Source organism: Scyliorhinus torazame, chromosome 1 (genome assembly GCF_047496885.1).
Source record: "Scyliorhinus torazame isolate Kashiwa2021f chromosome 1, sScyTor2.1, whole genome shotgun sequence".
Classification (NCBI taxonomy): Eukaryota; Metazoa; Chordata; class Chondrichthyes; order Carcharhiniformes; family Scyliorhinidae; genus Scyliorhinus; species Scyliorhinus torazame.
Window position 1 is genome coordinate 377,611,436 of NC_092707.1, and position 22,514 is coordinate 377,633,949.

General features: G+C 47.0%; 1 protein-coding gene across 1 annotated transcript in view; it reads left to right on the forward strand.

The window, feature by feature from the left end:
• Positions 1–22,514, forward strand: part of prkd3 (protein kinase D3) — a 595,703-nt gene that overhangs the window by 365,074 nt on the left and 208,115 nt on the right. The window contains exon 5 of the mRNA XM_072511897.1: positions 5,597–5,739. Coding sequence (XP_072367998.1) covers positions 5,597–5,739 — 143 coding nt within the window. The remainder of the gene's footprint in view (positions 1–5,596; positions 5,740–22,514) is intronic.

Consider the following 22,514-nt stretch of genomic DNA (forward strand, 5'->3'; position numbering starts at 1 on the left):
CGGCCCCCGTGGGTCGCATGTGGCGGGTGGGGTGTAAGATGGCGTCCAAGATGGCGGCCCCTGTGGGTCGCATGTGGCGGGTGAGGTGTAAGATGGCGGCCCCTGTGGGTCGCACGTGTCGGCCGAAATTAGAGATGGTGGGTCGCACATGGCGGGTGGCGCGGCAGCTGAGGGTGGCCTCGACAGGCAGCAGGCAGCGCTGCTGGGCCTAGACGGTTTAGAGGGGGGTCGAGCCTGGCAGGCTTTTGCTAAGTGTCTCTTCTTCCCACAGCCGTTGCAGGTCGTGTTCCATGCCGGGGGTGATTACTCTGGCCGCAGAAGTAGCACTTCGGGCCTCCAGTGTTGGCGGGCCGCTGCGCGGTGCAGGCTTGCGTCGCACCCGGGTCGGTTGATGGCTGCGCCCACGAGGCCCACTAAGGTGCAGCGTGGTCGGAGGTGCAGGCCCCATGTTCTGGGAGGCCACCTCCAGTGAGTTGGAGAGTTATACTATCTTTGGGAGGCCGAGGCCCCCTTCTAAGAATCGTTGGCGGATATAGTTCGAGTGCATGCCCGCGGCATAGGCGTCCCTGATCAGCAGCTCCGCGTGCTGGGTAGCCGATATCGCCCGGCAGTCACAGTTCCCGCAGTGGATGCGCAAGGCACACAGGAATACCACGAGTAATTCCCCAGGGCGTTGGCGTCTCGTAGCGAGGAGGTGCCTAGCATATACCTTGTTAACGGATTTCACGTAATGTCACTTTAGCCGCGTTATTGCCTCCGCGTACGAGGGGGCGTCCCTGATGACCTTGGGTTCACCCGTGCATGGAGGACCTGCTTCTTCTGGAGGTCTGTGAAGTCTTCGTTGAAGGATGCGAGGTACGCCTCGAAACAGCTTAGCCAGTGTTCAAAAGTCTCTGTAGATTCAGCTGCTTGTGGGTCCGGGTGCAAGCGATCAGGCTTGAGTGAACATAAGAACTAGGAGCAGGAGTAGGCCACCTGGCCCCTCGAGCCTGCTCCACCATTCAATGAGATCATGGCTGATCTTTTGTGGACTCAGCTCCACTTTCCGGCCCGAACACCATAACCCTTAAACCCTTTATTCTTCAAAAAACTATCTATCTTTATCTTAAAAACATTTAATGAATGAGCCTCTACTGCTTCACTGGGCAAGGAATTCCATAGATTCACAACCCTTTGGGTGAAGAAGTTCCTCCTAAACTCAGTCCTAAATCTACTTCCCCTTATTTTGAGGCTATGCCCCCTAGTTCTGCTTTCACCCGCCAGTGGAAACAACCTGCCCGCATCTATCCTATCTATTCCCTTCATAATCTTATATGTTTCTATAAGATCCCCCCCTCGTCCTTCTAAATTCCAACGAGTACAGTCCCAGTCTACTCAACCTCTCCTCGTAATCCAACCCCTTCAGCTCTGGGATTAACCTAGTGAATCTCCTCTGCACACCCTCCAGTGCCAGTACGTCCTTTCTCAAGTAAGGAGACCAAAACTGAACACAATACTCCAGGTGTGGCCTCACTAACACCTTATACAATTGCAGCAGAACCTCCCTAGTCTTAAACTCCATCCCTCTAGCAATGAAGGACAAAATTCCATTTGCCTTCTTAATCACCTGTTGCACCTGAAAACCAACTTTTTGCGACTCATGCACTAGCACACCCAGGTCTCTCTGCACAGCAGCATGTTTTAATATTTTATCATTTAAATAATAATCCCTTTTGCTGTTATTCCTACCAAAATGGATAACCTCACATTTGTCAACTTTGTATTCCATCTGCCAGACCCTAGCCCATTCACTTAGCCTATCCAAATCCCTCTGCAGACCTCCAGTATCCTCTGCACTTTTTGCTTTACCACTTATCTTAGTGTCGTCTGCAAACTTGGACACATTGCCCTTGGTCCCCAACTCCAAATCATCTATATAAATTGTGAACAGTTGTGGGCCCAACACTGATCCCTGAGGGACACCACTAGCTACTGATTGCCAACCAGAGAAACACCCATTAATCCCCACTCTTTGCTTTCTATTAATTAACCAATCCTCTATCCATGCTACTACTTGCCCCTTAATGCCATGCATCTTTATCTTATGCAACAACCTTTTGTGTGGCACCTTGTCAAAGGCATTCTGGAAATCCAGATATACCACATCCATTGGCTCCCCGTTATCTACCACACTGTTAATGTCCTCAAAAAATTCCACTAAATTAGTTAGGCACGACCTGCCCTTTATGAACCCATGCTGCGTCTGTCCAATGGGACAATTTCCATGTTTCAGTAATGGCCACTAAATCATAGTCATTCACGATGATTTGCGCCATCAACTCATTTACCTTATTCTGAATACTACGCGCATTCAGGTAAAGTACACTTATGTTGGCTTTTTTACCTCTGTTCTGAATCTTAACACCTCGATCAGTAACCTCTCCTAAGTTATATTTCCTCTTAACCTTTCTCCTAATTTTCCTTGTCGTCGAACCCATATCTTCCTGTAACAACCTGCCGCGTCGCTTTCCATTTATGTTTTCCCTTCCCGTTTTATTTCTTTTAGTATTCCTGGTCCTATTCACTGAGCTCCCCTCAGTCACTGTACCTTGTACTGTCGCCCTTGTTGATTTTTGACAATGGCTTCTCTGCCTTACACTTTCCCCCTTACTGCCTTTTGTTTCTGTCCCTATTTTACTACCTTCCAACTTCCTGCATCGGTTCCCATCCCCCTGCCACATTAGTTTAAACTCTCCCCAACAGCTCTAGCAAACACGGTTCCAGTCCTGCCCAGGTGCAGAGTTCATCTTGAGTGAAGAGTCCATCTTTAGAAGTTTAGTGTATTAACTTGATACACCATCAATAATAGACGACGAGTGATAAACGTAACTTGAGGCTTTTAATACACTAAACAGCAAGCCTCCTGCCTCTGGACCCGAACTGGGTCGGAGGCGGAGACTTGCCACTTTTATACAGAAGCCTGAGGGGAGGAGCCACAGGCGGAGCCAGTCTGGACAAGCCCAAGCATGTATGATACAGCACAATGAATATAAGACAATATTGTGGTTTACCACAGTCACCTGCCATGATTGTTATACACCTGATTTATGGGGTTGCCTCTTTACTTCAGAAGACACCTAATTCCCTCACATTGTCCCCACCCCATAATCTGCCAAACCCCATCAGTGAAGCAGGCTTTCTACAATTTCCTTTTTGTTTCATGCATGTTCAAACCATGCCCATTCCACAGCTGCATTCACCTACTATGCATTATTGAAAACCATATATACATATATATATTTAAAATTATTTTTTCATGAGATGTGGGCATTGCTGGCAAGGCCAGCATTTGTCCCCCATCCCTAATTTCCCTTGAACCGAGTGGCTTGGCACACCATTTCAGAGGGCTTAAGAGTAACCAGATCAGGAAAGGATTTCATTCCCTGAAGGCTAATCATGAACTAGATGGATTTTTATGACAATTGACAATGGTTTCATGGTCACCATTGCAAAGACTAGATTTCCAATTCCAGTTGATTCATTGAATTCAAATTCCATCATCTACCGTGGTGGGATTGAGCCCCGGTCCCCAGAACATTAGCCTGAGACGCAGGAATACTTGTCCAGTGACATTGCCACTACCCCATTGTCGCCCCAGTTTTTTCTGCCGGTTGGTTATTGGGTAGATCATCACCATTACTGCAAGTGTACGTTGACTGGCAACTCATTTATATGTTGATGTGGGCTGAATGATGTGGTGCAGTTGAAATGTGGGGTGAGGTCAGAGAAATTAACTCATAATGCACTCTAGGTGCCCTTGGCAAAATTCACCATGTTTAAGAATGCCAATTGCAATGCTGCAAATGTCACTGAGATCAGTATCTTAAAACCTGTGTTCCATTTTTTAAATGCGGTTTCCTTTGTTAATTTATTTTGCATCACGCAATACTTGGTGACCTCTAGTGGGTAACAGCTCTGGAAAATAAGGAATGCACAGGCACGAGTAATGTTCTCAAGTATTTTTAAATTCTATTTTACCTTGGCTGCTAACATAATTGCGTTCTTGTCCTGGTATTTACACAGTCAACAATGTCTCCATTTGATTTGGCTCACGCTTGTGGTACAACGGAGGTTTGTATCCATACAAAATTAGCTCAATGTGTACTAAAACATTTTTCAAAATGCAAACAAAAGTCAAATTGTATGTGTTGGCACAGGCCCAATCTGGCAGTTCAGGTGTCAATTGGGACCCTCGTATTTCTTACAATTAATGGAATTTAATTTCCTTCACATTTTGAAAGTTATGCAATGTGTACACATTTTTTGTTATTGAGTCTAATTATGCAACTCAACATGTATATATTCACATCATAGTGATTAATTTCAATGTCAACATGTTGATTCTGAAATAAGATTGAAACTTGAAGAACTGCAAACTATAGCTATGTTTTCAAAATGTTACATTTGCGTGCATTTTCTGTCACCATTCCATTTATAATGGAAACTGTCTGTAATTGTGTCATACTGCAATTGCACTCTCCTGCCAATGGAGGCGTTGCAGGTCCACTGCTGATGTCAGGGTAAAATTACAGTGTGGAGTGCTCTTATTATAAATGTATTCATTGGGATAAAATGCATGTAGGCAGAAGATTTAGATCATATCAAATAATTCACAGAATTAAAGATTGTATTAGAGACCTTAAAAGGTTAATTAAATGGCATCTACACCCTTGATCCAATTATCCTCTGCCGTCTCACCCCACTTAGCCTAAAGCCGACATCTGATTTTGACTTGCACAACCTGTGGATGCTATAGAAGGTTCTGAAGGGGCTTTATAGGGTAGACACTAGAAGGCAGTTTATCCTGGCTAGGGAATTTGCAACACGGGCACAGCCTTGGAATAAAGGGTCAATCATTTCGGACTGAGAAATTTCTTCACTGAGTTTTGTGAATATTTGGAAGTCTTTACTCGCGAGAGAGTTGTGGATGCTCCATCATTGTGTATACTCAAGACTGAGATCAATAGATTTTTGGTGTCTCAGGAGATCAAGGGATATGGGGAGCAAACAGGGAGTGGTGTTGTGGGTGAAGGTCAGCCATGATTGTATTGAATGGTGGAGCAAGCTTCATTCAGTATGTTTGGAATCAAATTGAATAATTCAAATCTGTTGCTGCTTTCAACACTGCGCACCTGCAGACCACTGGTGCAGATGTGGTAGAATAACTGGGGCTGGGTTAGCACAGGGCTAAATCACTGGCTTTGAAAGCAGACCAAGGCAGGCCAGCAGCACGGTTCAATTCCCGTACCAGCCTCCCCGAACAGGCGCCGGAATGTGGCGACTAGGGGCTTTTCACAGTAACTTCATTTGAAGCCTACTTGTGACAATAAGCGATTTTCATTTCATTTCATTTTCAACTGCAGCATGTCCAACAACACATGAAGTAGCTGCCTCGACCTGCATTTTGTCGGAGCTTCACTCTTAAGGGACAGGTCCATCTAAAATGCTGCAGCATAATCTGTGATTGACAAGCTAAAATTACTTATCAAGTTTGTGTCTCTTAAGTGAACTAACCAATGTACTTTCTTTCCTGCTATCGATGCTTAATTCTGGTCAGGATGTGGGTTGAACTATCACAAAAGATGTGCCTTCAAAATTCCAAACAACTGCAGTGGAGTGAGAAAAAGACGGCTGTCTAATGTCTCTCTGCCAGGGCTCTCTGTTCCAAGACCTGCACCATCAGACTCGGTCTCAGAGGAGGTGAGCATAATTTAGGCATGCAAATATTAGGGATTTACATTGTCAATTTCTTCAAACATGTGAGAATTAAATGGGAGAGTCTTAGTTTATGCAGCGATATTAACAGAGTACATCAGAATTGTTTGTACTTTGTATCAGATGTGTGCAACTTGCAAAGAGGTGTTGTTTTGCACTGTTCTGTGATTGACTATTTCGTTATTTTTACATTTATGAAAGTAGTTTCTTTTCCCAGCCGAGAAGCTTCACCTGTCTTTGTCCTACAGGATGAGAAATGTTCAAATGTTTTGTTTAGAGAGAAAGAATTCCTTGTGGAGAAAAATAAAGAAAAGAGTGTAGGAGGAAAGCTTCCACCAGCAAAGAAGGTTGGTGGAGGTAGAGTCTTCTGTGAAAAATATAACTCGCCATCAATAGGTAGGAGACCACTTTCAGGATCCTTAACTGAAGCTGCTCTTACCTGCTTTTCCTTTACTGATTTGAAGGGAAACTGATTTTTGAGCATGAAGTCATTATTTGCTTTTATAACCTTTTTTTTTTAATAAACATTTTATTGAGGTATTTTTTGGTATTATAACAACACAATAAACAATGTACATGAAACTATAAACATAGTGCAAAAGCCATCTCCCTCCCTTACAGGGCCCACCTTCATTAACCCCCTACTCTAAGCTAAACTAACCACCCCACCTTCTGCTGACGATTAATTTTCCGCGAAGAAGTCGACGAACGGTTGCCACCTCCGAGTGAACCCTAACAGTGATCCTCTCAAGGCGAACTTGATTTTCTCCAAACAGAGAAAGCTAGCCATGTCCGATAGCCAGGTCTCCGACTTCGGGGACTTTGAGTCCCTCCTAGCTAATAGTATCCGTACCAGGGAAGCAAAGGCCAGAATGTCTGCCTCTTTCTCCTCCTGGATTCCCGGGTCTTCCGACACCTCGAAAATCGCCACCTCTGGACTCGGTGCCACCCTTGTTTTTAACACCGTGGACATGACATCTGCAAACCCCAGCCAAAATCCCCTAAGCTTCGGACATGCCCAGAACATGTGGACATGGGTCGCTGGTCCTCCCGCACATTTTACAAACCTGTCTTCCACCCCAAAGAATCTGCTCATCCGGGCCACTGTCATGTGAGCCCAGTGAACGACCATAAATTGTATCAGGCTGAGCCTGGCACATGTTGCGGACACGTTGATCCAACTCAACGCGTTCGCCCATAGACCATCCTCTATCTCTCCTCCCAGCTCCTCCTCCCACTTGTGCTTCAGCTTCTCAGTCTGCGTCTCCTCTGACCCCATAAGTTCCTTGTAAATGTCCGAGATGCTCCCTTCTCATACCCACCCTCTGGAAACTACCCTGTCCTGAATCCTCCTTAGCGGTAGGAGTGGGAAGGTTGATACCTGTTTACGTAGGAAGTCCCGTACCTGCAGATCCCTGAATTAGTTTCCCCTCGCCAACCCAAACTTCTCCTCCAACACTCATACTCTGAAAGCTCCCCTCTATAAACATATCCCCCATCCTCTCAATCCCTGCTCTCCGCCATATCCGGAACCCCCCATCCATACTTCCCGGGGCAAACTGGTGATTATTACAGATTGGGGACCAGACCGATGCGCCCTCCGCTCCCACGTGTCTCCTCCATTGCCCCCAGACTCTCAGGGTCGCCACCACCACGGGGCTGGTGGAGTACCGTGCCAGCGGGAACGGCAGAGGCGCAGTTACCAACGCCCCCAAACTGGTGACCTTGCATGAAGCCGCCTCCGTACGCTCCCATGCCGACACCTCCCCCACCACCCATTTCCTGATCATGGCTATATTCGCTACCCAATAATAGTTACTAAAATTTGGCAGCACCAGCCTGCCCTCTCCCCGACTCCGCTCAAGCATTACCTTCCTTACCCGCGGGGTCCTGCTCGCCCAAACAAAGCCAGAGATCACTTTGTTGACCCGTTTAAAAAAAGACCGTGGAATAAAGATGGGGAGATATTGAAACACGAACAGGAATCTTGGGAGGACCGTCATCTTCACCGTCTGCACTCTCCCAGCTAATGATAATGGGAGCGCATCCCACCTCCGAAAATCGTCCTTCATTTAGTCTACTAGCCGGGCCAGATTTAATTTATGCAGCCGGTCCCATTCCCGCGTCACTTGAATGCCTAGGTACCTAAAGCTTCCCCCTACTAATCTAAACGGCAGCTCCCCCAATCGCCTCTCTTATCCCCTTGCTTATCCCCTCGCCTGGACCGCAACATCTCACTTTTCCCCATATTTAGCTTATACTCCGAAAACCAGCCAAGTTCCCCTGGAATCCTCATGATTTCTTCCATCCCCTCTATTGGGTCCGATACATACGGAAGCAGGTCGTCTGCACAGAGCGAGACTCTGTGCTCCATTCCCCCCCCCCCCCCCCCCCCCCCCCCCAGACCAGCCCCTTGAGGCTCTCAGAGCAATTGCCAGCGGCTCTATAGCTAGCGCGAACAACAGTGGGGAGAGGGGGCATCCCGGTCTCGTCCCACGGTGCAGTCTAAAATAGTCCGATGTTGCCCTATTCGTCCGTACACTTGCCACAGGAGCCTGATACAGCAACCTGACCCAGTCAATAAAGCCCCGCCCAAATCTGAACCGTCCCAGTACCTGATACAGATAATCCCATTCTACCCAATCAAAAGACTTTTCTGCATCCATTTCGATCACTACCTCCACCTCCCTACCATCCAGGGGCATCATGATCACATTTAACAACCTTCTTACATTGGCCACCAACTGCCTGCCCTTAACAAACCCCGTCTGGTCCTCCCCAATAACGTCTGGAACACAATCCTCAATCCTGGAGGACAAAGTTTTGGCCAGCAGTTTGGTGTCCACATTCAACAGGGATACCGGCCTGTAGGACCCACACAGCTCCGGGTTCTTGTCCTGCTTCAGAATCAGCAAAATCGTGGAGTGTGACATCGTCGGGGGCAGCACCCCTCTTTCCCTTGCCTCATTGAACATCCTCATCAACACTGGCCCCAATATCCCAGAGAAGTTTTATAAAACTCCACTGGGTACCCGTCTGGCCCCGGGGCTTTACCCGACTGCATGGCCTTCAGACCCTCCACTATCTCTTCCAACTCGATCGGGGTCCCCAGCCCTTCTACCAGCTCCCCGTCCACCTTTGGGAAATTCAGCCCCCCCCCAAGAAGTGTCTTATCCCCTCCGGCCTATACAGCCTACTGTAGAAATCCCTAAACGCCTTATTCACCCCTGCTGAATCTCCAACCAGGTTCCCATCTCTGTCATTTACTTTCCCTATCTCCCCGGCTGCCTCCCTCTTTCTAAGCTGCTGTGCAAGCATTCTGCTGGCCTTCTCTCCATATTCATAGATCACCCTCCTCGCCTTTCTCAGCTGCTCCACCACCCTCCCTGATGTTAACAAGCCGAACTCCGCCTGTACCCTCCGCCGTTCCCTTAAAAAGCCCTGCCTCTGGTGTCTCCGCATACCTCCTATCGATCTGTAGTATGTCCTTAACCAGTCGGTCTGTCTCTGCCCTGTCCACCTTCTCCCTATGGGCCCGTATCGAGACTGACCACCGCTGCTGAAATTTTCCCCGTGTCGTTGACCTGCAGGTAGTTCTGAATACATTTCCTCAGCCGCTCGCACCCCCTTCGTCAGCCAAAAGTCCCACATCTAACCTGCAGTGAGTGCGCTGGTTACTGTCTTTACTAACCTGCAGGTCAACCCAGTGCGGAGCATGGTCTGAGATTGTGATCGCCGAGTACCCTGTGTCCACCACCCCTGCCAGTCAGGCCCTGCTCAAAATAAAGAAATCGGTCCAGGAGTACACTTTATGCACGTGTGAGTAGAAGGAGAACTCCTTCACCCTCGGCTGCCCAAATCTCCATGGATCCACTCCTCCCACCTGCTCCATGAACCCTCTTAGTTCCTTTGCCATTGCTGGCACCCTGCCCGTTTTCGAACTTGACCGGTCCAAGCCAGGGTCAATAACTGTGTTGAAGTCCCCTCCCACGACCAACCTGTGCGAGTCCAGGTCTGGTATCTTCCCCAGCATCCTCTTTATAAATTCCACATCATCCCAATTTGGCGCATATACATTTACTAATACCACCTGCACCCCCTCCAGTTTCCCACTGGCCATAATGTACCGACCTCCCACATACGAAACTATTCTACCCGCCTCAAACACCACCCGCTTATTGATCAGGATCACGACCCCTCTAGTCTTTGAATCCAGTCCCAAGTGAAAGATGACTGACCCAGCCTTTCCTCAATCTAATCTGGTCAGTTACTCTAAGGTGCGTCTCCTGCAACATTACCACGACGGCTTCAGTCCCCCAAGATGCGCGAACACACGTACCCTCTTGTCTGGCCCATTTAACCCTCGAACATTCCAGGTGATCAGCCTAGTTGGGGGGCTCATTGCCCCCCCCCCCCTTTCGCCGATCATCCATCCTCCTTTTTGGGCCCGCCTCCAGCCCATGCTCCGCGCCTCCACCGGCCCGTCCCCAACCTCCTCGCTGTCCCTTGGCCTAAGTCCCTCCCTCGTCAGCAGAACATTCCCCCCCCCCCAGTAACAACACTCTGTAACCCAACCCCTTTGATAAATCGAACACATGCCACCCCCACCCCACTGTGCTTCCATGAGCTAGCCTGCCCTGCTAGCTTAGTGCCCCCCGCCCCCCGGATAGTCTACCACCTATTGTTCTCCCCCTCCCCCCCGCTCATACAAACATACTCCAACATCAAACAATCCCAGCACAATTGCCCAGCAGAAAAACACCAAAATCTAAACAAGCACATCTCCATCCCCCAACAGTGCAAATGAAAGCCTTAACTCACTCAGCTCTGCCGCTGATCCCAAATCAATACAGAAGGCATTACAAACAGCTTCCACAAAACGAAAAACAAGAAACGTTTTTTTAAAGAACAGAGAAACAAAAACAAAAAAACATGAACGTTGCAGCAAAGTTCAAAAGTTTTCAGTCCACCACCAGTCCTTTCCTTTTCACGAAGTCCAGCGCATCATCAGGCGACTCAAAATAAAAGTGCTGTTCCTCGTACGTGACACAAAGACAGACTGTTTACAACAGTCCAAACTTCACCTTTTTCTGAACAAGAATCAATCTAATCTGGTTGAAGCCGACTCTTCTCCTGGCCACATCCACACTCAGGTCTTGGTAGATCCGCAGGATACTATTGTCCCACTTACAGCTCTGTGTCTGCTTGGCCCACTGTAGAATGTGCTCCTTATCCAAGTACCTGTGGAATCTCACCAGCATTGCCCTCAGGCGGGGCTCCCGTTCGCGGCTTCCTCGCGAGTGCTCTCTGAGCCCTGTCCACCTCCAAGGGTCGGGAGAATGCCGCATCCCCCAGCAGCTTCTCAAACATATCTGCGATGTATGCCCCAGTGTCAGCTCCTTCGGACCCCTATGGGAGACCAACAATTCTCAAGTTCTGCCAGCGGGACCTATTCTCTAGGTCCTCCACCTTCTCCAGGAACTTCTTCTGGTGGCCTCTCCGCATCCCCACCTCCAACTCCACCGCAGCTTGATGTTCCTCCTGCTCAGCCAGCGCCTTCTCCATCTTCTGGATCGCCAGATCTTGGGCTCCAATCTAAGCTCCAGCCGCTCAATCGACTCTTTTATCGGGTGCAAGCAGTCCCGTTTCTGCTTAGCAAAGCCTTCCTGAATAACTTGCATCAGCTGCTCCGTTGACCGCTGGGTCGACAGACCAGAAATCCGGTCCTCCGCCATGCTGTCTCCCGCTGCAGCTTCAGCCCAAGCCTTCTCTGTCTTTCTGTTTCTGCCTTTACGAACACTTCTAGTCCTTCTCTCCATGCACCGATGTGCGAATTCAGTACCCAATTGCCTCTGTCTTCAGTTTTACAGTTCAAGTCCAGTAGAAAATCGGGGGAAAAGGTCCAAAAGTTCGACCCGAGCGGGAGCCACCAAATGTGCGACTTACTCCTTCATAGCCGCCACCGGAAGTCTTGCTTTTATAACCTTTGGCAACAATTTTATTTGCTTTAGGATATGGCAACTTTTATGGGAATGTACACTATGATCCAATGTCTTTCCAGCCCAGAATGCAAAGTGTAACATGTGTGTACCAGAAGCTAAAAAGTTACACAATTATTGAATAAAATAAGATCTTGTCATTTAGTTTCATAAGTGTTATGGGCGAGGCGTTTTCAGAACCCCAAAATGTCAGAACCCCAAAATGTATCATGGAGTTGAACCAACCTCTCCCTTTAATGGATTTGTTGCTTTTCCGAGCACACGGCTTTTTCCCTAGGTGTGGGATTATGATTATGGACACGTGGGTTTTTAAACACAAAAAACTGTTTATTCCATGAACTCAACTTAACATCTTAAATAAACATTGGATCTCTTAACACCCCTTCTTCAAAGATAACTCAGAAAATATTGCAACAGTAAATAATTCCTTAAAATGTTCCTTCAAACTTCCAAGAGACTTAATACCTTTAAACAAAATCACATCAGGTTAAAGGTTTTACTTTAAATCACCCAAATGATCCAGAGATAGTCTTTCATGGCAGAGATCCAGCTCACTGCAAAAACACAGACACACACCCAGCTCTTTCCCTCCAAACTGCCAAAACCTAAACTGCAAAATGGCTGAGCTGAGCTGAGCTCCACCCACTCTATGACATCACTGTTTTCTTAAAGGTACATTGCTTAAACATCCAGTTCTTAAAGGCACTCTCGCATGACATAAGGTTATTTTTATAAACATGGTACAGGTGTACACACAACATTATTAAAAAAAATTTTATTAAGGCTGATCCATTTCTAAGAAGTTTAAATTTGCATGCTGCCTTGCACACCATCTGCTGGTGGTTTAAACAGTGCCACCCATTGGTCCACCTTCTTGTGGTGGAATTACAGCATTGCTCGCAGGTGCTAGGTCGTTTTTGTGGAAGAGATTCTGCTGCAACTTGCAGAATAACTCTGTAATCATCCATGCAATCATCATCTTCCAGCATGCTTTTAGTTAGCTTAATTACCGTATCATTTGAGCATGTGACTCAAGTCTAGATAGTACAGTAGAAAGTAGTGGCAAAACATGTTGAGAATGATAGTTTTATTGATTTAAAGAAGCATTATTCAGATTTTTATAAGAGGTAGCTAGATATTTGAATTTTGATGATTATGCACCTAAAATAATGCTCACATCATTGGTTCAAAATATGAATGCTGTAAAGAACCATTGAATTGATTTTTCAAAAACCTCCCATCCAAACTTGGCCTTCCCTCCACCACTCTACTATACAGTATATGTTGAGGAAAAGAGTCTAATGCCCTCCCAGTTTATAAATAGTTATTTTTGCTCCATCGTCCAGTGATAAAATAACAAAGAATTCAGGGCGGCACGATGGCACTGTGGTTAGCACTGCTGCTTCATGACGCTGAGGACCCGGTTCGATCCCAGCCCCGGGTCACTGTCCATGTGGAGTTCACACATTTTCCCTGTGTCTGCATGGGTCTCGCGCCCACAACCCAAAGATGTGCAGGGTAGGTGGATTGGCTGCACTAAATTGCCCCTTAATTGGGGAAAAAATAATTGGGTACTCTAAATTTACAAAAAAAGAATTCAGATATGATGTTACTCATAAATACACCTGAATGGAAAGACAAGGTAGATCTCTGCATTTGGTGTGCAGCTTAGTTGCAACTGTTTAGTGATGTACCATTGATGAAAATGGTCTCATGGCGCTTGCTTTACTATGGAGTTTTGGGGGAATTACCCAGCGTTTTTAAAATAATTTGGCCACTGAGTTATTTAATCTCCCATAAGCCAATATTGAAGAGGGTAGTGTAGCTAGTATTGAAGAGGGCTGTGTGTGAAGTTATGGTTAGTGGACTGGATGAACATTGGTGAGTCTTTTGTTACGCTTGTTTACATATATTTAATGAAGAGATGGTTAACTCAAAATCACTGGACACTTGGAATGGTATAACCATTTATCTAGATCCAAAGGTATTGAGCTATTATTTGATAGTCCCATGGTCGATGTTACAAAAACATCAGTCATTATCGCCTATGACGCTGCTCTTCTCGGACTAGTTCTCTGAGACCGTTTTCACTCTGATCATTAGCATCTTGGCCAATAACTTTTGATTTGCATTTGAGACTCTGTATGATCTGAAATGATTTAAAATGCACCTAATTTGGAAAACAAGATGGACATTGCGGTGTTCTGCATCTTGCTTATTGTCACTGTTTTCCCTGAATATCAAAGCAAATAATTACAGGGTATGTTTCTAAAGTAAAACTCAAAGGTGTGTAGGGGGAGCAAAACAACCTTGCACGTTATCAGTGCGTATACATGTGTTATGAAAATCAACCTTACCATCGCGCTGAGAGAAGAGTTTGGAAGCTTCAACTCCCGATGGACTTCTGAGCTTTTGCGCATGTGCAAAAGGGATTTTTTTGTATTGCTTGGATCCAGAATGCCTGTGCAAGAAGAAAAAGGTTGTGAAAACCTGCGACAGGTGACTGGGAGGAGAGTGCTGTCGAGTCCCAGTTGGGGGGGCAGGGAGAGGGGACAGGTACAGGAAAAGTCCCAGTACAGTTTTTTTTTAAAAACACGGATAAGAACAGAAACAAGCTCCAAACACAAAAAAAGGCTGAGGGGAGCCCAGTTTAAGTGAAGAAGGTAGTAGAAGGTTGGTGACTCTGTGCGGCAGGGCGTCTTCAAGCGTAGTGTCATGCTCGGCAAGGCCGAAGATCTGAAGTTCTGCTTGCTAGTTGGTGCTTGAGTATATATTCAGGATTGGTTGGTTGACTCCGGTGTAGCTGAGCTTTGTTGAGAAATCCATGGACTCTGCCTTGGTTGCATCTGGCATTTATTTGAGATGTTTGACCACAATTGACTTGTTCGTTCCCCTGAATGTTAGAGTATAAGATAGATAAAATATCTTTTTGACCTTTCATAGTAAAGTTTATTTTTGTTTGTTTAAAACTCATATTCTGGATTTATTCACTGAGAAAGTGTCTTAAATCTCAAACTTTGTCTACTTTAAATAAAATGTTATTTGTCCCTAGCCAGATCTCAGCAACAACTTGGGGGTCTGGCCTAGGATCATAACATGTCAGAAATTAAATTTGGTATGTGTGTATATGTTTCATGGGAATTTCATCGATATCTCCAGTACCTGCTAATCCTGTTGCCAATAGTGTGATAGGTATTTTCTCAGAACTCAGTACAAGCACATGGCCTCAGCCATAACTCTTCTCTGCCTGGCCTCTAGCGTCAGCGATCTCCCTTGTGAGTTAATTACCAGAACTGTGGTGTTACCAACGTGAAGAACAGTTTTAGCACAACTGCTTCTGATGTGCTCTTGCTATTGATTATCCGGAATCAATATTCTATTGGCTTCAATGTTAGCTGCTCTGCAGCATTCTGGCTCTCTACATTCATTTCATCCTTTAAGACATTCCTTAAAACCCAGCTGTTTGATTGACTTGTTGGTCTTCTGACCTAATACCCCCTTATGTGGATCTGTCCGCTTTTGTTTTCTAATTCTCCTGTGAAATGCCTTAGTGCACTTTATTTGTTAATGGAGCTCTATAAATATAAGTAGGGGCTTTTCACAGTAACTTCATTGTAATGTAAGCCTACTTGTGAAATGAAAATGAAAATCGCTTATTGTCGCAAGTAGGCTTCAATTAAGTTACTGTGAAAAGCCCCTCGTCGCCACATTCCGGCGCCTGTTCGGGGAGGCTGGTACGGGAATTGAACCGTGCTGCTGGCCGGCTTGGTCTGCTTTAAATGCCAGCGATTTAGCCCAGTGTGCTAAACCAGCCCCTAAACCAGCCTTTCTTGTGATAATAAAGATTATTATTATAAGTTGTTTATCATTGTGCTTAGGAGACCTAGATCGTCTTCAACTTCATAGTGATTTCAGCACTCCAAATTGGAGTATTCCTATTGGTTTTGCTCCTTCCTATTTGCAGTACCTTGCAGTTGTGTGCATAAAACTGCAGCTGCCTGTATTATTTCATCCAAATGTGCTTCATAAACTCTGCACTCCTTCCTCCAATTCCACTGTTCCCAGTTTGATGAAATCAGCATTTTAGAAGTCTAGGTATACTGTTGTAAGGTTTACACATTTTTTTTTTAGATCAGAGAGGGAGTGATTCTTCATGGTCCACTTTCCAACCACTCTCGCCTTCCTATAGGACCCTCCAGTGTAAATGGATGATATACAAATGTAGGAGCATTACCTCCTCCCTTACCATAGTCCAGGGCTCCAAGCTTTCATTCTGGATGAAATTCGCATGACTTTCAATTTATCATACTCCATCCACAGTGAGGTCTCCTCTACATGGGGGAGAGACCAAACAGAGATTGGTTGCTTGCAGCACAGCTTCATTCAGACAATAACCATGATCCAAGATTCCGGCAATGCCACATTGACATTTTCCGCCCCTCTCCCACTCTAACCTCTCTGTGGCCTCCTTCACTGTCCCAATGGAACTCCATGTAAGCTCGAAGAACAGCATCTCACCCTTCAATTAGGCACTTTATACCCTTCTCGACTCGACATTGACTTCAGCAATTTCAGATCATATCCATTTCCCCCATTTTTCCAAGGCTGTTGATAATGATTCTGCTGTTCCTATATATAGAGCCACCTTTTTGTTTCTTTACTCATCCCATTGGCACCCCATTTGCCAATTAATTTATTTTGCCTTCCATCCTATTGTTCTTCCACCAACCACCTTCCCTGTCTCTATACTTCAAAACCTATTCAGTCACTAAATGTTTCCAGTTCTGATCAAGGTTATCAACTTGAAACATTTAATTCTGTTTATCTCTTCGTGGATATTGCCTTACCTGCTGAGTTTTTCCAGAATCCTCTGTTGTATTTCTCCCCCCCCCCCCCAAAGTAAAGGCATTCAAAGTTTTTTGGGGGGAAAAAATCACCAGTTCAATTTTTAATCCAACTCCCTTATGCCTCAGTGTAACACTTTCCAGACCCACTCCAGAAATCTGAATGCATAATCTAGTCTGATGCATTACTGCAGAAATGCATGATTGGAGGTTCCATCTTTTAGGTGAGACATTTAACAACGCCTCATCTGTCCTCTTGGGTGTATGTAAAAGATCTTATGCCATTTTTCAAACAAGTGTGGGGGACTTTATTTATCTCTTAGTAAACGACCAAACACAGCTTAATCTTGTCATTTAATTCATTGCTGTTTGTGGGACTTTGCTGTAAGTGAATTGAAAGCACATTTGCCTACTTTACAGTAGCAACTACGAATAAAGCACTTGTGGTTATGAAAAGTGCTACTCAAATGCAAATCCTTTTCTTGTTGACAGTTATAAAAAAATAAATATTAATTTAAAATGGGTTGGTACTGGTACCAAAACAAGTCCTGTCACAATGACGTCCTGTGCGACTGACAAAAGTAAACGTTCCTTCCTCGTGCATCTCAACTTGTCAATTGTGTCAAAGGTTGCAGACAACACCATCCTCCTCCAAATACTCATCGCTGTTTTCCAGTTTAGTGCTCCTCTTACATGTTTCCATTTTTAACTAGATAATCGCAGCTAGAGAATCACAGGCAATGGCTTCTCTACCTTTCACCACACCGTTACCTCTGGTGCCCCCAATGTTAGAATCATACAATTCCTGCAGTGGAGAAGGAGATCATTTGGCCCATAAATCTGCACCGACCCTTGGAAAGAGCACCCTACTTAAGCCCACACCTCCACCCTATCCCTGTAACCCAATAACCCCACCTAACCTTTTGGACACTAAGGGGCAATTTAGCATGGCCAATCCACCCAATCTGCACATCTTTGGACTGTGGGAGGAAACTGGAGCACCCGGAAGAAACCCATGCAGACACGGGGAAAAAGTGCAAACTCCACACTGACAGTCACCTGAGGCTGGAATTGAACCCGGCACCCTGGAGCTGTGAGGCAGCAGTGTTAACCACTGTGCCACCATGCTGCCCATCCAAGGTCCCCAATCCTTAGCCCATTCCTATTTCTTACCTGCATACCTCCTGGTGAGGTCATTTGAAGGCCTGGCATTAGTTTCACATATACTCTGATAACACATAGCTCTTTATCACCACCACCTCTCTTGATTTCCCCTATTGTTTCTAACCGATTAGATTGTTTATCTGATATCCTAGATGAGGAGAACTTTCCTCTAATTAAATATTGATAAAACTGAACCTACTCCAAATTCCATTCCCTAGTTACAGACTCCAATCCTCTCCCGAGCAATAGTCTGAGATTAATTCAGCCTGTTGCAAACTTGGTGTCGCATTTGATCCTGAAATTAGCTTCTGTTCTCATATTCGTGACATCGCTAAGACTGCCTTTTTCCAACTCTGTAACATTGTTCAACTTCGCCGCGGTCTCGGCTCACCTGCTGAAACCCTCAGCCATGCCTTTACCTCTGGACTTGACTATTCCAATTCGCTTCTGGCTGATCGCCCGCAATCTACCCACCGTAATCTTGAAGTCATTGTTTTAGGACACAGTAAGCCCCCTATTAATCCTGTGCTTGCTGACCTATATTGGCTTCCTGTCAAACAACATCACGATTGTAAAATTCTCATCCATGTTTTCAAATCCCGCCATAGCCATATCTCTCCCTATCCCTATAGTCCCAACCCTTCAAGCTACTGCGCTACTCCTCTAATTCTGGCCTCTTGTGCATTCCCAATCATAATTGCTCCACCATTTCTGGATGTACCTTCAGCTGTCTGGGCCCTAAGCTCTGGAATTCTCTCCCTACATTTCTCTGCCTCTCCATCTTGCTTTCTGCCCTGGACAGTTCTTAAAGCCTACCCCTCTGACCAACCTTTTGGTCATGTGACCTCATATCGCCTTGCTGTCTTGGTATCCTCCTTTTTTACACTGCTCTTGTAAAGCGTCTTGGGATATTTCAATGTTAAACGCACTATGGAGCAACAATGTAAATTTATAATCCTTATGCCTGTAAGAAAGAGATTCTAATTTGCAAAAAACTATGAAACTAAGAGACTCAAATAGAATGAGGCATGAAGTTCCTTTCCTGACTTTCAAATTCATTTATTTCATAAAAAGATGTTTAATTTTGAAAACAAACAAAACCTATCTGAGGAAAGCAGATAGGAAAAGGTTAGCTGTGGGAGGAGGGGACATATGTTTGTTGAGGGAGAAAGGGCCTCTCGTTTTACATCACCCCTTCGAGGGGGAAGGGAGTGTTTGGAGGGTTAAGATTGAGGTGGGTGTAATGAGGGGACAGAGGGAGCATCGGGTGTCGCTCTATGCCGATGACCTCTTGCTGTATGTTTCGAGTCGTTGGAGAGTATGGGAAGGATTATGGGCCTGTTGGGGAGGTTTGGCGGGTTCTCTGGGTACAAGCTGAATGTAAGGAAAAGCAAGGTATTCCCAGTGAATGAGCTGATCGTCCTGGAGCGGGGGCTGTGGTGAGGTGCGCTGGGGGGAGGATGGGTGGCGCCAGGGCAGATAGGGGGTGGGGTGGGGACCCAGCTGGTGCCAGGTCCCTGAGGGAGACTGTGTCCTGGCGGCCGTCGGGATACGCCACGTAGGCATACTGCAGGTTTACATGGAGTAGCTGTACCCTCTCGACCAACGGGTCCGCCTTGTGGAGCCGCACGTGTTTGCGGAGGAGAATGGGTCCTGAAACTGCCAGCCACGTTGGGAGCGAAACCCCGGAGGTGGACTTCCGAGGGAAGGCAAGGAGACGTTCATGGGGGGTTGCATTAGTCGCAGTGCAAAGTAGCGATCGGATGGAGTGGAGGGCGTCGGGGAGGACCTCCTGCCAGCGGGAGACCGGGAGATGTTTAGACCGTAGGGCCAACAGGACGGCCTTCCAGACCGTCCCGTTCTCCCTCTCCACTTGCCCGTTTCCCCGGGGGTTGTAGCTGGTCATTTTGCTCGAGGCAATGTCCTTACTGAGCAGGAATTGACGCAGCTCATCACTCATAAAGGAGGATCCCCGGTCGCTGTGGAGGTAAGCGGGGAAACCGAACAGAGTGAAGATGCTATTGAGGGCTTTGATGACTGTGGCAGATGTCATATCGGGGCATGGAATGGCGAAGGGGAATCTGGAGTATTCGTCGACCAAGTTAAGGAAGTACATGTTTCGGTTGGAGGAGGAGGGGAGGGGCCCTTTGAAGTCCAAGCTGAGGCGTTCAAAGGGACGGGAGGCCTTCACCAGGTGCGCCCCGTCTGGCCGGTAGAAGTGCCTCCAATGCCGCACAGCTTCAACGATGGCTTGGGCCTCCTTTTCGACGGAGGAGTACCGAATTTCGGAAGGTGCGGAAAGAATGCCACGGTCTGCTAGCCTGGTTGAGGGTGGCTGCTAGAGCGACGCCTGTTGCATCGCTCTCAACTTGAAAGGGGAGGGTCTCGTCGACCACCTGCACCGCGACCTTGACGATGCGATGTTGGCCTTGATATGGTTGAAGGCCTGGTGAGCCTCGGCCGTCAGGGGGAAAACTTTGACAAGGTCCCTCATGGTAGACTGGTACAAAAGGTGAAGTCACACGGGATCAGGGGTGAGCTGGCAAGGTGGATACAGAACTGGCTCGGTCATAGAAGGCAGAGAGTAGCAATGGAAGGATGCTTTTCTAATTGGAGGGCAGTGACCAGTGGTGTTCCACAGGGATCAGTGCTGGGAGCTTTGCTGTTTGTAGTATATATAAATGATTTGGAGGAAAATGTAACTGGTCTGATTAGTAAGTTTGCAGACGACACAAAGGTTGGTGGAATTGCGGATAGCGATGAGGACTGTCAGCTGATATAGCAGGTTTTAGATTGTTTGGAGACTTGGGCGGAGAGATGACAGATGGAGTTTAATCCGGACAATTATGAGGTAATGCATTTTGGAAGGTCTAATGCAGGTCGGGAATATACAGTGAATGGTAGAACCCTCAAGAGTATTGACAGTCAGAGAGATCTAGGAGTACAGGTCCACAGGTCATTGAAAGGGGCAACACAGGTGGGGAAGGTAGTCAAGAAGGCATACGGCATGCTTGCCTTCATTGGCCGGGGCATTGAGTATAAGAATTGGAAAGTCATGTTGCAGCTGTATAGAACCTTAGTTAGGCCACACTTGGAGTATCGTGTTCAATTCTGGTTGCCACACTACCAGAAGGATGTGGAGGCTTTAGAGAGGGTGCAGAAGAGATTTACCAGGATGTTGCCTGGTATGGAGGGCATTAGCTGTGAGGAGCGGTTGAATAAACTCGGTTTGTTCTCACTGGAACGACGGAGGTTGAGGGGCGACCTGATAGAGGTCTACAAAATTATGAGGGGCATAGACAGAGTGGATAGTCAGAGGCTTTTCCCCAGGGTAGAGGGGTCAATTACTATGGGGCATCGGTTTAAGGTGCGAGGGGCAACGCTTAGAGTAGATGTACGAGGCAAGTTTTTTTACACAGAGGGTAGTGGGTGCCTAGAACTCACTGCCAGAGGAGGTGGTGGAAACAGGGACGATATTGACGTTTACGGGCATCTTGACAAATACATGAATAGGATGTGAATAGAGGGATATGGACCCAGGAAGTGTAGAAGATTGTAGTTTAGTCGGGCAGCATGGTCGGCACGGGCTTGGAAGGCCGAAGGGCCTGTTCCTGTGCTGTACTTTTCTTTGTTCTTTGTTCTTGTGGAGTGAATGAGTGGGCGGGCCTTGTCTGCATAGTTAGGGACCCACATGGCATTGTATGAGAAGAACCCCAGGCATCGGTTGAGGTCTTTGGGCAGTGGTGGAGGCGGAGTTCCATGAGGGGGCGCATGCGATCAGGGTCGGGCCCTAGAACTCCATTTTGCACCACAGAGCCAAGGATGGCTAAGCGGTTGGTGCTGAACACGCACTTCTCCTTGTTATACGTTAGGTTCAGGAGTTTGGCGGTGTGGAGAAATTTGGAAAGGTTAGCGTCGTGGTCCTGCTGGTCGTGCCCGCAGATGGTGACGTTATCCAGGTACGGGAAGGTGGCCCGCAGTCCGTACCGGTCAACCATTCAGTCCATCTCCCTTTGGAAGACCGAGACCCCATTAGTGACGCCGAAGGAAACCCTAAGGAAGTGGTAAAGGCGGCTGTCTGCTTCAAACGCGGTGTACGGGCGGTCCGCCTTGCGAATGGGGAGCTGGTGGTAGGCAGACTTCAGGTCCACTGTAGAGAAGACCCGGTACTGTGCAATCTGATTGACCATATCAGATATGCGTGGGAGGGGGTACACGTCAAGCTGCGTGTACCGATGGATGGTCTGACTGTAGTCAATGACCATCCTGTGTTTCTCCTCAGTCTTTACAACTACCACTTGGGCTCTCCAGGGGCTGTTGCTGGCCTCGATGATGCCTTCCTGCAGTAGCCGCTGGACCTCCGAACTGATGAAGGTCCTGTCCTGGTCACTGTACCGTCTGGTCCTGGTGGCGATGGGTTTGCAATCCGGGGTGAGGTTCGCAAACAGGGACCGTGGGTCGACCTTAAGGGTTGTGAGGCCGCATACAGTAAGGAGTGATAGGTGCCTGCCGAATTTCAGAGTTAGACTTTGGAGGTTGCACTGGAAGTCCAGGCCAAGTAGCAAGGCTGCGCAGAGGTTGGGGAGGACGTAGAATCGGAAGTTGCTGAACTCTATGCCCTGGACGGTGAGGGTAGCGGTGCAGTACCCCCGGATCTCCACGGAGCGGGATCCGGAGGCCAGGGAGATTTGTTGGGTAATGGGGTGTACCGCGAGGGTGCAGCCCCTTACTGTATCGGGGTGGATTAAGCTCT